Source organism: Callospermophilus lateralis, chromosome 15, assembly GCF_048772815.1.
Source record: "Callospermophilus lateralis isolate mCalLat2 chromosome 15, mCalLat2.hap1, whole genome shotgun sequence".
Classification (NCBI taxonomy): Eukaryota; Metazoa; Chordata; class Mammalia; order Rodentia; family Sciuridae; genus Callospermophilus; species Callospermophilus lateralis.
The window spans coordinates 85,565,502-85,582,956 of NC_135319.1; the positions used below are offsets into that span (position 1 = coordinate 85,565,502).

Sequence of the window (17,455 nt, forward strand, 5' to 3'; positions counted from 1 at the left end):
ACAAGCCTTGCATGCATATACATTGGATAAACTAATTTGCATGGCATTTTAAATCTAGTGAAATTCAGCCATGTAATAGAACTCTGTTGTGTTTTTGTAATTTGTAGTACTTTGTTTTCAAAGCCACTGGTATCATAAATGAACAGAATATACTAGGAAGTATATGGCACAATGCACTTAGAATGGTCAAGTTTAAAGGTATATTCTGATTTGATCTAGTTAGAAGCATTTTAAAATTCACAATTGATATTACTTCACCAGTTTAAAAATGACTATATGCTCTTTCTTTCCTTTAAAATCTTAAACCATATGAATATATAACATTCAAAACTAAATACATGAAATTAGATAAAAAGACCATGTTCTTATTGGTTGCAATGAAATTTAGGGAAATAAACTAAATTTTATCAGATTGTTAAGATAGAATATTTGAAAAATCTTGATTCCTGATTATCAGAGAAATTTACGACTTTGTATTTTTATCTTTTAAAATACATGGGATAATTCCCATTGTCAATTGAGAATATACTCTTAAATAAAAGGTAAAGCTGGTAGGCTTCCTCTAAATACAGTTCAGTTGCAGTTGGAACACTATCCTGATTTAGGCTGGCTAAGTCTTCAAAGTGTCATTAGCTGCCAAATTCAGCTTTGGTGACAGAACTAGGTTCTTAATGGAAATGGTTGTTGGCTGTCATTGCTTTAAACTCACCTTTAAAAATGCATTTGCTTTGGGAAAGAACTTGCGCATTTATCCTGCATGGCTTATGCTTCTGCTGCGTGTGCGTGTATGTGTGTTTTTCAGAGAATCAAGTCTTACGCTGAATTACTAACCTTATTGTCAATGATTGACAGTGTCTGACCATTACTCCTCTTTCTAGGAGCATTCCCACAGTCCTTCAGAGTCCAAACACACTGTCCGTCCTGCCGGTGCCGCAGCAGCAGCCACCTCACATTCCACAGCCTCTCGCAGCAACTCTCTGGTCTCAAGCTTTACCATGGAGAAGCGAGGATTTTACGAATCTCTTGCCAAGGTCAGGCCAGGGAACTTCAAGGTCCAGACTGTCTCTGCAAGAGAACCAGCTTCCAAAGTGACTGAACAAGCTCTGCTAAAACCTCAAAGTAAAAATGGCCCTCAGGAAAAAGATGGTGACCCCGTGGACTTGGATGATGCAAGCCTTCCAGTCAGCGATGTGTGAGATGGAAGCATGCAGGGCCTACCACCATCCATCCTCAGTGTCCTTCATGAGGCTTCTAGCCAAAGATGATAAAAGGGGAAGTGGGTTTTAATGCGTATATTATACTGCCTCTTAGATGTATTCTTTGAAAGCTGGTAAACCAAGAATCTAGGGAGTAGCCAAGTGAAATGTCATTTTTTTCAGAAAGAAGGAAAAAACCTGATTGTCTTCATATCAACTATCTGAAGCTTTGTGTATTCTCCTTTGGGTGGTAAAAATGTGTGTGTGGTATTTTTTTTCCTAGTGACTTTGACAGTTTAAATGTTTAACGACTTATAAACATTGAAAATGCTTATTAATGATTTTGGTCATTTAAAAAATGCTACTATGATTCCTATTAAATGTTGATATTTAAACATCATTATTGGTTAATATTATTGAATGAAATATTGCCAGACTAAGATTCCTAAGCTCATGATGTCTGTGGTGCTGCAAAATTTATACTGCAATGTAGACTATTTTGAAATCATAACCATTTTTGATGCCCTGGATCTTGAGATGAGTGTTAAATTTTGCACAGAAGATATGATTTAGACCCTTGGTAGGGATGGGGGGTTGTATTAGGCTCGAGAAAGGGGGGAAATTAGAATTCAAACTATATTTTAAATATTTGTTTGAAAAAGCTTAGGACTTGCAGCTGTCAGTGCTTTTGTTCAGTGACGATCATTAGGTTGGAAGTATTGGAGACACCTGATTTTCTTAACAAAATTTTGTAAATATTTCTCATCTCCATATTTGGATTGGTGAAAGACCTCAACTTTATATGTGACAACGTAACTGCCCTTAGTCATGAAATTGTGGCCTCTACTTTTTTGTTACTAATAACCTGTATTCAAGTGCCTGTGTTTTTCCATCTTGTTTAAGAATATGTTGAGATTAATGTGCTCAAAATTCCTACATGATTGGCTTTAAACAGTGAGATAAAACTTTTAGTAGCATAGCTTAATATGTTAAATAATATAGCATTTTATGTTAGAGATACCAGAATGCTGGTATTATACTTACCTGTGCAATATACATGTTTTAAAAAACAATTTTAAGTATACACTTAATCATGGGGATGTCAAAAATATCAGCACCTCTCTAAAGAATTCTATTGTTGCAATAGACTAGTTTGAGAAAGCGCCATTTTGCAGTTCAGTCTTAAACATTTGCTTTAAGAACACAGTCTTGAATTACACATGCTGCTATTTTTATATTTTACCATTTTCCAGTACTGTTTTGTTTTGAATTCATACATATCACCATTTCTCCTTTTTATTTTCTAAGATGACTTCTTGTCTGAGAGGAAGGAAAACTTTCTACTAGTGTGGTAAGGTCCAGAGCTTAAGATACATTATACTAGAATTAATAGAGTATGAGTTAAAAAATCCAAATGCAGGGGCTGAGGTTGTGGCTCAGTGGTAGAGTGCTTGCCTAGCATATGGGAGGCACTGGGTTTGATCCTCGGTGCCACATAAAAATAAATAAATAAATAAAGGTATTGTGTTCATCTGCAATTTGAAAAAAATATTTTTAAAAAATCCAAATGCATAAGAATGCACCACTCACCTTTTTTCATTCATAAGCTAATATTTTTTAAAGTTATATTTAGATTTTTCTCTTTTGCACCTACATTTGAAAAGGATAGAATAAAAAGGTTTTAAATAATTACACTTTTTCTGCTGACCTACACATTTTAATGGCTCTTTTGAAAGAAGTTTTGTTTCATGGATGCACCTAAGAAAACTTGTATAGAACTTTGCAATATTCAAGAGCCTGATGCTGTTTTCTTTGGTACAGCTTCCACATTGCATGTTCCTTTTAGCATATTTTGGTATTGGTAATTTGATATATTTAATGGTGGCAAATATTAGCTCTATTTTGGGACTTTTTATAGAACTACCCTTGTTCAATAGCATAGGAAAATGTTCTTGTGATTGTCAGGGTCTCCTAGTATTTATCTCAATTCTTTTATAAGTCTATGGAAATTATTTAATTATTTTAAAACTTACCTTTTCTTGTAAATATGTCACATCTGAAGTGTCAAAAAATTACTTTGAATACCCTAATATTTGCTGCATTTTTTTTTCCTGTATGTGTAACCTGTCTTCTTTCAGAATGGGAATGTGTGCCTCCCAATGTTTACTGTTACGTCTTTTATCTTTATATGTCGAACTGGTTGAACACTGTAATGACTTGAGAATAAACTGCTCAGAATTCATTCTAATTTATTTCTCATTCCATTTGCTTCAGCTCTCCTATGAACAAGTAAACAGGGCAAGTACAAAATGTTTTTGGTAATCGACTTAAATTTACATATTTAAGGATAGTAATTATTTGCTAATTGAAAAATTAAGAAACTTCAGATCTGTGAATTTTTAAGGCATAGCTTCATGTGAAATTATACAAGGAAAGATGTCAGGGTTTGGGAGGTGGGGGAGTTTGCAAGCATAGAATCAGACCATCAGGGTTGCTTATCATGCTTGCTCATTGGTTAGATGGTGTGAGCCTAGGCTTGATGCAGAGGCCTTTTGATTCCCAGGTGGGACATTGAGGTACCATCCACGGGCTGCTGCTTCTCACAACTTTTCCCTGTTTTTTGTTTGTTTGTTTTGGGCACTGGGGATTGAACTCGGACACTCAACCACTGAACCACATCCCCAGCCCTTTTTTGTATTTTATTTAGAGACAGGGTCTCACTGAGTTGCTTAGGGCCTTGCTAAGTTGCTGAGGCTGGCTTTAACTCTCCTCCTCCTGAGTTGCATGTGCCACTGTGCCAGGCCAAGCTTTCCCTTTTGATAATTTTCTTGACAGCTGTGGTGAACACTGCACCCAGAGCCCTCCCTGTGTGGTTTGTGATGTACAGGTAAAGCTCAAGTCCTCCTTCAATAAGTGAGGACAAGGCAGGAAGAGAATGTATTGAACTGTACACTTTAAAGTACTATGTACTTTAAAATACGAATTCTTCACTTGCAATTCTGGAATGTTCTCTGTATAAAGAAGCCTTCAGTAATCTTAGATGTTTTATTTTATTCTTTATGTCTAGTTCATTGTTAAATTCTGCTGCTTTTCTCCTGTATCTTCATAATCCTGTTCTCCGAGATGGCTGCCCAAAATGACTCTGAGCCAGTATCTCCTCTTACCTATTCATGTCCTCTTAGACTTCTCTGTACCACCCTCATCCTGTCATTGCTCAGGGCAGGCATTAAACATTTTGATGTATGCTCCTTTTACAAAAGTTGAGTTATATCTTAAAAATCAATCAGTCCAAACCTGTGCCACCAGGAAGGAGAGGATTTGCCCATGGGACAAAGAACTGTTAGGATCTATACCTTGGCTAGAGTCATGTGGGTTGGCTCCTGGTGCCCTCCAGGAGTTCCTCTCTCCTCTCCAGACAGGTTCATTTAGTGTTCTGCTCTTTGGTCTCGCTCTCATTTTCCTAAGGCCTCTTGTTCTCTGAAATGCTTTCTTCTTCATAGGCCCTCAGATCTCTTCATTTATTTAAATGATTGGTGAAAAACCCACTGAGCAGCTGCTGAGTAGCTTAGTGTGTATTCCCACTCGCCCTTCCCACGTTGGGACCACGTTGGCCCTAGAATGCAAGGAACTTGAGGTTTGATCAGTGTTTCATTTTTTAGAAATCCGTGGACATTTCTATATTTCATTTGGTAGAAACCCACTTGACATCTTTATACATAGCATTTTCAGTGCTTTCAGAAAGAGGAATGTTTAATACTGATACTGTTTGGGGAAAGCTTTGTTTCCAAGACTTTATCTGAGTTTGATTTTTTTATTAACTGTACACTTATTTTTCTAAAAGATTAAGATTTTTTTTTTTTTTTTTTTTAATTCAAAGTGCCATTGCAGGCTGGGGTTGTAGCTCAGTGGTAAAGCGCTTACCTTGTGCATTTGAGGCACTGGATTTGATTCTCAGCATCACATAAAAATAAATAAAATAAAGGTATTGTGTTGATCTACAACTAAAAATATATATTTTTTAAAAGGTATCATTGCATGCTTAGCCCATGTTCCCTTGTTCACATCCAGCCATGAGAATCAGTTATAACTTGAAAATAATTTCTAGCACGTTTATCTCGGAAGCCACCTCATTGAAAGCTACTGGCCTGCCAGCATCTGGTGCTGTTTTCCCCTCTGGATCACAGATGCTTTATGTTTACCCTTTTGTTTGTGGTTTCTTGATGCTTCTTATGTTCCTGTAATAAGTAGCTCTCTTGCAGATAGTTTTTTATTATTGTTTTTCTTTTTGGTACCAGGGATTGAACCCAAGGTGCTTAACCACTAAGCCACATCCCCAGTCTGTTTTTCCTTTTTTTTTGAGACAAGGTCTCACTAAATTGCTAAGGCTGGCTTTGAACTTGCAATCCTCCTGCCTCAGCTTCCCAAGCCACTGGGATTAACAGGTGTGTGCCACTGTGCCTGGCTGAATACATAATTTTGCTTATTCATAGACATAGTTTGTCCATTTTTTAAAAAGATCTACTTAAGACTAATGTGACTATTAAAATTAAACCAATGGCCCAGCAAAGTGGTGCATGCCTGTAATCCCAATGACTCGGGAGATGGGAGAATCTCAAATTCAAGATCAGCCTCAACAATTTTGCAGGGCTGTAGGTTTACTTCGTAGTAGAGCACCCCTGAGTTCTGTCAGTCTCCAGTACCCAAACAAACAATACACAGTTAAAACAAAGATACTGCATTTTTGCCTTCAGTGTGTCTTTTTACCTGAATTTCTCTTGTTGGTCTACATACAACAGCTGTCTTATACTAGGAATCTTGGGGCCTGGATTCAGCTCCAGGTCTGCCACACTTGGGCAAGTGTATACATATTTTGAAACCTCACCTTTACGTTATAGAAAACGAGAGAATTGTATCTGTCTTGGTAATTTTATTAACCCATGCAACTTAATTTTCTTCCCTCAAAAACTATTTTAAATGTTTTTTTAAAAAACCCCAAATGAGAAGGAAAATGCTAAGCCTTTTTGCCTTGACAGAAAGGAGTGTCCTCCCTCAGCTTTCCTTTTACTTTTGGTTGCAGCTCAAGAATTTACAACCAGCTGGGCACCTGGGCACCGTGGTACATGCCTTAGTTACTCAGGAGGCTGGGGCAGGAGGATCACTTGAGCCCAGGAGATCAAGACCAGCCTGGACAAGGTAGCAAGACCCTGTCTCTTAGAAAAAATAAAGAAGAGCTAAGGTTGTGGCTCAGCGGTAGAGTGCTTGCCCAGCACCTGCAAGGCCCTGGGTTCGATCCTCAGCACCACATAAAATAAATAAATAAAGATACCATGTCCAACTACAACTAAAAAATAATTTTAAAAGAAACTACATAAACCTGCTGACAGTTGTTGAGATAGGAAATATTTGTATCAAAAATGCAAAGATTTAGCCCCGTGTGGTAATCCAAGCAACTCGGGAGACTGAGGAGGATTCAGAGTTTGATACCAGCCTCCACAACTTAGTGAGACCCTGTCTAAAAAAAAAAAAAAAAAAAAGTTGGGGGTGGGGTGCGTGTGTCTGGGGATGTGGCTTAATGGTTCAGGGCCACTTGGTTCAACCCCTGGTACCTAAATAAATAAAATGTGAATAGTGTTTTACTATTGTGTATTCATGGATAATAGCTCCACCTTCTGGTTATCCCATTGCTAAAATTAAAAGTAATTTGGTACCTGTTTCTCTTTCTTTACCCAAAACAGAAAATAAGAGAAGATAGGTGGTTGCTTAGGATAGTTTTGAAGTTAATATCAAATTTAAGCCACCATTTACAAATGACTCTTTGGGGAGAAGCGGGTATTGGGAATTGAACCAAGGGTCACTTGTAAACTACATCCCCAGTCCTTTTTATTTTTTGTTTTCAAACAGGGTCTTGCTAAATTGCTGAAGTTGGCCTCAAACTTGTGATCCTCTTGTCTGAACCTTCTGAGTCACTGGGGTTACATGTAGGTAGGTATCACCATGTCCAGCTACAAATGAATTTTTTTTTTTTTTTTTTTGGTACCAGCAATTGAACTTGACCAATGAGCCACATCCCCAATCCTATTTTGTATTTTTATTTGGACACAGGATCTCACTCAGTTACTTAGCGCCTCGCCTTTTGCTGAGGCTGGCTTTGAACTCATGATCCTCCTGCTTCAGCCTCCCCATCTGCTGGGATTACAGGCTACAGGCATGTGCCACCTTACCCGGCTACAAATGAATTTTGGATTAAACTTTTTGTATAAAATACTTGTAGCTTTACATGTAGTTATAAGAAATATTAGAAACTGAAATAATACAGTATTATAACCAGGATATTGAGACTGATGCCGTCAAGATACACACAATTCCCTCATTCTGACCCTTTTATAGTCACATGCCTCTATTTTATGGTTTGGAAACAGATTAGTCATTTGTCCAGAGTCACACTAGGATTAAAATGCAATCTTTAAGTACCAAAGTTTAGGCTTCTGACCCCTGTGATACTCTTGTCACAGTAGAGTCTTGAAAACTGCTTTGTTTATATTATTTCTGGTTACTAATAATGAGTTGAAATTTCATTCGGTCTTATTTTCAACATTTTCCAAGACCATAATCAATCATCCATCTTCCTCCCTCCCTCCCTCCCTCCCTCTCTTTTTTCTCCTTCCTTCCTTCCTTTCTCTCTTCCTCCCTTCCTCCCTCCTCAGTGGTTAAGCACCAGGGGTGCTTAACCACTGAGCCATACTCCTAGTCCCTTTTATTTTTATTTTGAGATTAAGTTTCACTAAATTGCTGAGGTTAGCTTTGAATTTGCAGTCCTCCTGCCTCAGCCTCCTGAGCTCCTGGGATTATAGGCTTGTGCTACCACACCCAGCCACAACCGTATTTCAAATGAGAGTTGTCTTTATACATTCCTTTAACTTTTTTTTTTTTTTTTTCTTTCAATACACTGGGAATTGAATCCAGGGTACTTTTATCACTGAGCTACTTTGCCTGGACTTTTTTATTTTGGATTTTGAGATAAGGTCTCACCAAATTGTTGAGGGTCGCACTTATTTGCTGAAGCTGGCCTCAAACTTGCCATGTTTCCTGCATCAAGCCTCTGAGTTACTAGGATTTCAGGTTTGTACCACCATACCCAGCTCAAGTGAACTTTTAAGAATAATAGATAAGTTTCCTGAACCTTCCTAAAAGATTTCATGCTGACATATGAATTAATAAAGATCACCAGGCACAGTGGCTGAGACAGGAGGATTAAGAGTTCAAAGCCAGCCTCAGCAAAAGTGAGATTCTAAGCAACTTAGATCTGTCTCTAAATACAAAATAGGGCTGGGGATTGAAATGCCAAATTCTTGCACAGGAAGTAGATATAGAGATGGATCATGAAGATAATCACTTTGGTATGGGCAAGGGTAAGATGTTTTTCTGTGTGAGAAAGCTTTTGACCCATTGAAGTCAGTCTAGTTCAAATCCATGTCTTCAGTGTATGACACACAGCATTCAGGAGGCCTAAGGTGATGAAGCTGTCCACAGGAATTTGCCTGAAGAAACAAAAGTATAATAGGTGATAAAATCCAGCAGGAAAACTACAGTGGTGTGGAAAACTACACACCCATAAACTGATGATAGGTAAAGGATAGTGTGGGTAAGAGAAGAGACGTTGGGGAAAGGGCCTTTAGAAAGTCCCAGAGAGAAAAAGTATTTCTTTATAACAGCCACGTGACATGACAATTTGTAAATATTGGGTTCAAACTGGTGCATAAAATTGAAATAATTTTCTTGAAGATTTTTGCCTCTTCCTCCCAAACTGCTGTACTTAACCCTCTCATGCTAGTCTTCTGAAGGAGGAAAGGGTGAGGGTGAGTGTGAGGCAGGGAATGTGGGGAACCTGCCGTGATTTGGAAACTTGCCCACATCAAGCCTTTTTTTTTTCCCTGCCTGTTTTTGGTACCTTCGAGATATGATCATAACATATTTCCCATGGAAACTTACTGCATTTTGCAAATAGAGGGCCGTTGGTCCTGATGACATCCACTCTTGGTAACCATGCATACTTCACACTCATGGTCTTAGGTCATGTTGTCACTTAAGCTGTCCTTCCTTCCCACTCTCCTTTGTCTGTTTATGTTTTTAAGGTGGAGAACTTAGTGGGTCAGGTCTGAGGAGTGACAGGAAGTGAGGCAGTAGGGTAATGGAAAGTGTTTTGGTTTGAAAACTAGAAACTGAGCTAACAAGGAAAAAGAGTCAGGTGTGGTGGCAAAGGCCTGTAATCCTAGTTGCTCAGGAGGCTGAGGCAGGAGGATCAAGAGTTCAAAGCCAGCCTCAGCAACTTAGTGAAGCGCGAAGCAACTCTGTGAGGCCCTGTCTCTAAATAAAATACAAAAAGGGGCTGGGGATGTGGCTCAGTGGTTGAGTGCCCCTGAGTTCAATCTGTGGTACCAAAAAGGAAAGTGGTGCACAAGTTTGGGAGGTGTGGCTTTATTCAAGGGCAGGCTAGCCACTGGCTAAGTGGGTAAATGCAGAGGGGCAAGTCTCTAAAAATCTTTTTGTCTCTAGTTTCAGTGAATTAGGAAACAGAATCCTCAATTATGAGATGGGGAAGGAGATGCGAGAGGTTCCAGGGGAGAACAGAAGGTGTGAAACTGCCTAGGATGTGGAAAAGCACAGACTGAGGAAATTGGGAATACCCTGGTCAGCACTGAGCCAAGCTGACACTGTGACCAGGAGCAGTGTTGGGAGTGAGTCGTTTTGCCGTCCCCCGTTGCAATGGGAAGTCCTTCATGGTTCCCCATTCAGTATAATGTTGGCTTTGGGTGGAGATGGAAATATTGAATCTACGGATAAGGGACAGACAGATGTGAGTGGTAGGAACATGAGGTCAAGAGTGTAATTGTATAAACTGACCCACTGTGCTGAACCCCACACGCTTTCATTTTTAAAAAGCAATTTACTGCAACTCTGCCTGGCCTAAGCCAACAGGATATGGTACATTCCTTAGCAATCTACCTGCCACCTGCAGAAGTAGTGCAGGCCCCAAATGCCAATGATAAGATCACAAATCACCTGTGTGACCCTTTGACAGACCAGATCGTAGAACCCAGGGTAATAACAGTGATTCCCCCAATTATAAAATCTGTGTGAACAGGTTCCAATTAGAACTGGTCAGCAGGAGCCAAAGTGACCCAGAGTTGTCATAGCAGTGGGGACTTGAAATTCTGATGTCATCCTGCTGTCAGAAGTCAAGAGGTGGACTTGGGGGGACTCTGGACTCTTCCCTGGAACCCCAGTCAAACTGGAGGGCAGGAGAGGTGTGCTGTCCCTCTCCTCTTTGAGAGCACACCCTCTCTAGAGAGTGTCCCTTTGCCCATTTCCCATCCCTTCTAGTTCACTCTCTGACACATCTGAAATCTTTCTGGCCTGATTTCAAGAATCCGCATGAAGGGGGACTCTGCTGCCTCAGTTCACAAAAGACCATAACATCCTATCTTCAGTATCTATGGGAGTAATTTTCTTTCCTTCGTTGGTTGAATTTGGTGAAAAATATTAATCCATTTTTCCAATATTTATCATTAATTTTTGACTAAATCCCATTTGGTCAGGTTTGGTTTTATTTTGGTGTGTGTAGGGGGGTACTGGCAATTGAACCTAGACCCTCAGAATACTAGGCAAGCTCCCTACCACTGAGCTACACCCCCAGCCCTTTTTATTTTGTTCTGAGACAGTCTTATTAAGTTGCTCAGGCTGGCCTTGAGCTTGTGATCCTCCTCCATCTACCTCCTAAGTAGGTGTGTCACCTCCCTGATACTTATTATTTTTTAAATATACTGCTTGATTCTTTTTGCTATTTATTGGTGATTTTTGCATAAATATGTGGTATGTGTCTATTTTTATTTTGTATAGATCTAATCTTTATAGATTTTTTTTTTTTTGGTTTGGGGGTTTGTTTTTTGGGGGGGCACCAGGGGTTGAACTCAAGGGCACTCAGTGACTGAGCCACATCCCAGCCCTATTACGTATTTTATTTAAGGACAAGGTCTTACCGATTTGCTCAGCACCTCCCTTTTACTGAGCTTGGTTTTGGACTCCTTCCTCAGCCTCCCCCGCCGCTGGGATTATAGGCTTGGCCCACCAGCCTGTCTTTGTAGGTTTTTCTTTTTTGGTTTTGGTACCAGGAATTGAACCAACTTGTGCTTAACCACTAAGCTACATTCCCTAGCCCTTTTTTTATATTTGATTTTGAGACAGGGTCTCACTAAATTGCTGAAGTTGACTTTGAACTCAATCCTCCTGCCTCAGCCTCCCAAGCTGCTAGGATTACAGGCTGCTGGGATTACAGCCTGCACCAACCACCCTGCCTGGCTTTTGGTAAGTTTTGTGGTGTTACACTAGCCTCTTGGGAAACACTTGGGAGGTGTTCTTTTTTTAATTTTTTTTTTTTTTTTTTTTAGTTGTGTATGGACTCAATGCCTTTGTTTTTATGTAGTGCTAGAATCAAACCCAGTGCCTCACACTCGTGAGGCAAGTGCTCTATCGCTGAGCCACAACTTCAGTCCTGGGAGGTGTTCTTTTAAGCTGTTCCACAACAGCTTTAAACAAACTGGAAATAACCATTCTTTAAAGTTGGTGGGATTTGGGGCTGGGGTTGTAGCTCAGTGGTAGAGTGCTTGCCTAGCATGTGTGAGGCAATGGGTTCGATTCTCAGCACCACATATAAATAAGTAAAAAATAAAGGTATTGTCCCCATCTACAGCTAAAAATATTTTTAAAAATAATTGGTGGAATTTCCTTATAAAACTTTCTGGACCTGGAGCTCAGATGTCTCTGACAACTTCCTCGTTTTCTCTGTGAAAGCAGATGTGCTGAGATCTTCTGTGGTAGGATAGAAGGAATAAGAAATAGGTAGGATAAGAAATAGGTAGAAAGGAGACTTAAAGGAAGGACTAGGAAAAAAATATTTTCATTCAGAAGTTACACATTTTCCCAGGCCTGTCACTCCCTACGCCTTACTACCTTCCAGGCCTGTCACTCTCAGATTCCTGGAAAATATGTAAGTCTACTTAACCCCAGTAAATAGATCCTACAAAGGAAGAGATGGTATCCCTTCCAAGGAACCTATAGTGTAGGGGACTTTCATTATCTGATCAATAATCAGGTCATGATAATACCACGTCAGCCTGAGGGTCCGGAGATTGATCAGACCACCAGAAACTGTCTTGCCTGTTACCTTCCCTAACTACACTTCCATACCTCTCCCTCACCAAGTTTCCTCTAACCCAAGAGTTGGGAACGCCCCAAATGCACATCTCTCCCCGTTCTCCCTTAAATGCCTTAAATGTGTATTTCTTGCTTTGCCCCCATTCTCCCTCTGAAGCCAGAATTAGGCAGGCAGTCGGTATAGATGGGTAAATCGAGTCAGGTCAGATCTAAGAGGCCAGTTAAGAGTAAGTCTGCCAAGTTGGAGACGGTCCCTGAGGGATTGAAATGTTAATTCCTTCAGAGCCCTTCCTCCACCCTCATCATGAACCTCCCCCTGCTCCAGCCTGTTGCTAAGGTAACCTGTCCCAGGAATGGCCCCTGTGTCCTTCCCCCTTCAGCCCACCTGTTTCCCACCTTTTGGCCATCCCACCGAGCATTTATTTCCTAGGCCCCTCAAATGCCTAGTCATGTGAGCAGGAAGGAGGAAGGTAAGGGGGAGAAGGCAGGAGAACAAAGGAAGCCTAAGACATCTAAAAAGAGCAGAACACCTTGCTTCTTGGGATACCAGGACACATGCTATGCCCCCTTCCTCCCGGGAGAAGTCTATGTTACCCCTTTTTAAATAAACCTGTTTTATATGCTTGCCTTGGCGTGTTCCTCTAATGTTCAAATTTCAACATGTGGGGAGCAGAACTTGTCACCAGTAACCTGCGGTATCACCTTGAATACTACTTTACTAAATAAACTTCTGTCTATGCCTCTGATTGGCACACGCTGAAATTTTCTGTCTTGTATGCCAAGAATACCCCTGGACCTGAGTCAGGGTTCCCCTTCTCTCCAGGAACTCCCCCAAACTTTCTTTGAGGTCATCTCTTCTAGGGTCAGTTTGATAAATTATACTCCAAGAAGAGTATACCTTTTACCTAAATTTTTACTGTGTTTGCATGAAGCTGAGCAAAATATACAGATCTTCTTTTTGTTGTTGTTCTTAGTACCTCAGACAGGCCTGGCAAGTACTCTCCCACTGAGCCCTATTCCAGCCCTACCGTTCTTATTCAAAGAGAGACACATCTGTCGGGTTTGGGGTGTTTGGGACACAACTGTTAATCCCAGTGACCAGAGGTTGGCGTCAGAAGGATTGCAAGTTAAGGCCAGCTTCAGCAATTTAGGGAGACCATGTCTCAAGATGAAATTTTAAAAGGACCAGGGAGGGCTGGGGTTGTGGCTCAGTGGTAGAGCGCTTGCCTAGCGTGAGCGAGGCCCTGGGTTCAATTCTCAGCACCACATGAAAATAAATAAAGAAAGTTATTGTGTCCTACTACAAAAAATAAATATTTTTAAAAATAAAAGGACCAGGGATACAGCACATGTCCAGCATACATAAGACCCTAGGTCTAATCCCTAGCACTACAAAAAAAGAAGAAAATTCATATGATCCCAGGAGAACACTGTAAACTTTGCTGGTACTTATGGCCCTTCCGTGTCCACCTCCTCATCACAGAGTGCTTCTACCTGTGTCCTCAACTCCACTGCAGCTGTACCTGTACTGTTTCCTGGATTTCCTACCTTCCTGTCGTTATTCTCACTGTTTCTACTGCCTGGAAAGCCACTTTCCTCTTAATCCTTGCCTGTTAATCCACCCATCTTCCAATTGTCAGCAAAATCCAACTTTCTCCTTGTGGCACTGAAATCCCTCTCATTTTCCCTGCAGACACCTGATCCTCCTCTTTCCTTGTGTGCCTTTGGTTCCGTAGGCTGGAGCCAGAATTCACTTTAGCTTTTGCTCTTAAATGCTGTGCTGACTAAATAGCTTTCTTCTCTCCACTGCAGTCCCTTTTAAAGCAAATGACTTCAAAACTTGAAAGAGATTAGAAAATGGAAACAGCCCAAGTCAGCTCTTGGTTGATTAGATTGGCCCAAAGGCAAATTAGGTAAAATGGAAAACAAAATTCAAACACCCTGGAGGTAATGTGTAGGTCAGATTGACCATAGCGGCAACAGCAGATGGTCATGCCCTTTCCTACTTGTGTATTCAGATTTACACTGAATTTCAGGGAGTTCACAATCACCCCATGGCTGCCTCAAAGCCTGCAGCGAGAGAAACTAAATGCTGGTTCCCCAGTACAGTGGTTCTCTGGTGTGCTCCCTGAGACCAGCAATGCCAACATCACCTGGGAACTTGCTGGAAATGCAATTACTGCTCCCATCCCAGTCCTGTGGAATTATCTCTGGGGAGGAGCCAGTTTCAGACCATTAAAGAGTGAGATCCTTGCCCTAAAGTGTCCGTTGCATATAACAAGTTAACTTTTCCCCTGTGCATCTAGAATGGCACTATTACACAGCATCCTTAGGAGAGCTGAGAAAGATGGTCATCAAATCATTGTGTCCTGTGATTCAAGTGAGGACCCCCACTGAAAAAAATGCTACCTGCATGAACCTGCTCTGACCAAGTAAACCAGGTTGAAATGAAGAGCGTTCCTTATCCAACAGTCTCAATGGAACAGAGCTGTTTGGTCGGGCATTTTTCCCAGTTCCCTTGGGAAGATGTTTTTCTTTCATGTTATTTCCTTCTCTTCCTGCACTCCCAAGCTCTTCCCTAATCTTTCTCCCTTGCTTTAATAACCCATCTCTTTCCCATGACATTCTAAATTCCAAAGAATACCACCACAGGGCCTCTCCCCAGCTCAGCATGTAACATGTCCATCTGAAAAGAAAATACCAGAGATGCTGGCCCCAGGAGGCCCAGGTTCCCCTTGAAGTGATGCGCAGCCACAGGAGGCTTGGAGAGGGAGGCAGAGGAGGTGGCAATGCTTTTTGGAGCAAGGCTACTGCAGACTTCCTGCCTTTTGTCCCACTGCCCCCTTCTTCCTCTCATAGAAGCTGTTTGCACGTTTACTCAGAAAGCTTTCCTCTATCTTCATCCAGGCCGGCTTTGAATAAACCTGCTTTCCTTCACCATCCTCTGTCTCCCCAGCTCTAGTGGAGTGACCAGTGGTAGGACACCAGAACCTTTGTTCCCAGCAAGTTTCATATATAGACGGAATTTTATCAGGAATTGAGGAAAGTGCTTAAACACTGATCTAACCCTGAGCCTCCTGAAGCGAAAACACTGACTTCTATACTAGTCTTTGATAGGATGACGCCTAGCACCTTTTTGGGTAGTGGAAGTTCCAGGTATTAAATGTTCAGAAACTTGTTTTGCTGCAGGTGACCTGAGTAACCTGGGGACCAAGGCCCTGGGCAGTTTTTGTAGAGGATGGAAAGTTCCTCGTCTTCCGTATTGCCCTGTAGCACCAGGAACAATCTGTTGAGCTGAGTCTGAGGAAATGAGTCCCCTCTAGCTGGAGCACCCTTTGCCTCCCCTGACTCAAACTCCTGGTGACATGTCTTCAGCCGTCCCAGCTCTTGCTGACTTTCCCTTCCCTGGGGAGGCTGCACCCTCAGGAACTGAAAGAATTCCCCACGCAAAGACACTTCGCCGGGAGAATTCCAATTTTATTGCAAAAAGCTGTGTGCTTATATAGAACTAAGGGGGAGATAATAGGGCTTAGATAAGTACCAGACAACCCGTTTATTGGCAAGTTCTTCCAGATATCAGCTTTGAAGCTCAGGAATTAGTTCTCATTGGAGCTAAGGTTCCCCGCCAGCCCAGCGAGGTTTGAAATTGGCGCCGGCGGGAGAGTTCACACGGGTGGGAACTTTTCGCGCCACTGCAGAGAAGAAGAAGGTAGGAAGAAGAGGTCCTTAGGCGCCATGTTGGGTTTTTTTCTCTGGGGTATGGCTGCCGTTTATACTTTTCCCAACAGGAACCACAGCCACTGTGACCATTACTGTACTACATTTTGTTTGCTTTCTTCCTTTGCAACACCAAGAGTTTGTTTGGTTTGAAAAAGAACAGTCTGTTTTTCCTGATTTTTAACTGAACACATTATTGTGGGACATTCACATAAGCATCTAACAAGAAATAAAATAACCTGTCATCTTAACACCAAGAAATGGCCTGTGCTGACATTTCGGTGATTACCCTCCCAAGCCTTTTTAGCTCTTTGTGTATGTGTACAGGTGTTCCACAGTCTTTGTAAACCAGCCAGACATCACAGGCCACACACTGAAACTAGAGTTTTGAGATGAGACTAGATTCCCTGCTTCACAAATTTCCTCTGGGTTCTGTCGTGTAAATTTTGAAGAATAAAATCCACGGGGCTGGGGATGTGGCTCAAGCGGTAGCGCGCTCGCCTGGCATGCGTGCGGCCTGGGTTCGATCCTCAGCACCACGTACAAACAAAGATGTTGTGTCCGCCGAAAACTGAAAATTAATATTAAAAAAATAATAATAATAAAATCCACCATGGAAGGGAAGAGTTAATGGAGCAGAGTTTATTTAAGCAAGAAGAGAGAAATCCTGCCGTGTGGAAGGGGGAGGGGGTGGAGGGGAGGAAGTGGATGGGGTGGGGGAGGGGGGAGGTGGCTGATAGCAGAAAAGCCCATTTTGGTGTGCTAGTGTTATGCTCGAACTTGGGACCCCCAAAAGACCACCAGAGACCAAGATCGATGTAAACAGCAAAGAGGTGTTTATTGCGAGCTAGCTCAGTCCTCCACGCGCACACACAGCAACTGGTGAAGCTGAGAGGCCCCGAGCCCAGGGTTTGCAGCAGTTTTATACATTCTTTGGAGAAGGCGGGGATCCCCACATCATCATAGCATCTCTTAGCAAATCATCACACACTGCGGGAAAATCAAATAACAACTCTAAAACATGATTAGCACATTCCCTGGCGGGAACAAGTGAAAGGGTAAAAGAAACTGAAGTTAAAATGTAAAGGACCAGGCATTGTAAAGCTTCTAAGCTGCAAAGCCTGAGTTAAAATGTAAAAGACCAGGTATTGTAAAGTTTCTAAGCTACACTCAAAGCCTGAAATTCCAGTGGCAGTTAAGACAATTCCCGGAACTGCCCATTAGCTGTGTGCCGGATTCCCCCCTTGACTACCTAGTTGTTTAACAACCTGGACCCTGTGCAGCTCAGCATGTAGGCACCTCAGGGCCTAAACCAATCAGTTTGAATGTAC

The 17,455-nt window shown here is 41.5% G+C and overlaps 1 protein-coding gene across 6 annotated transcripts in view; it reads left to right on the forward strand.

Annotated features, from left to right (window-relative positions):
* The window catches only part of Plekha1 (pleckstrin homology domain containing A1), a 62,211-nt gene extending 58,773 nt beyond the window's left edge, over positions 1-3,438 (forward strand). For 3 of the 6 annotated variants that reach the window (XM_077105271.1, XM_077105276.1, XM_077105272.1), the window contains exon 12: positions 879-3,438. In XM_077105271.1, the coding sequence (XP_076961386.1) occupies positions 879-1,196 (318 nt within the window). In that variant the 3' untranslated portion in view covers positions 1,197-3,438. The remainder of the gene's footprint in view (positions 1-878) is intronic. The other 3 variants (XM_077105273.1, XM_077105274.1, XM_077105275.1) reach the window with 1 other exon arrangement.
* Positions 3,439-17,455: the final 14,017 nt, after the last annotated feature.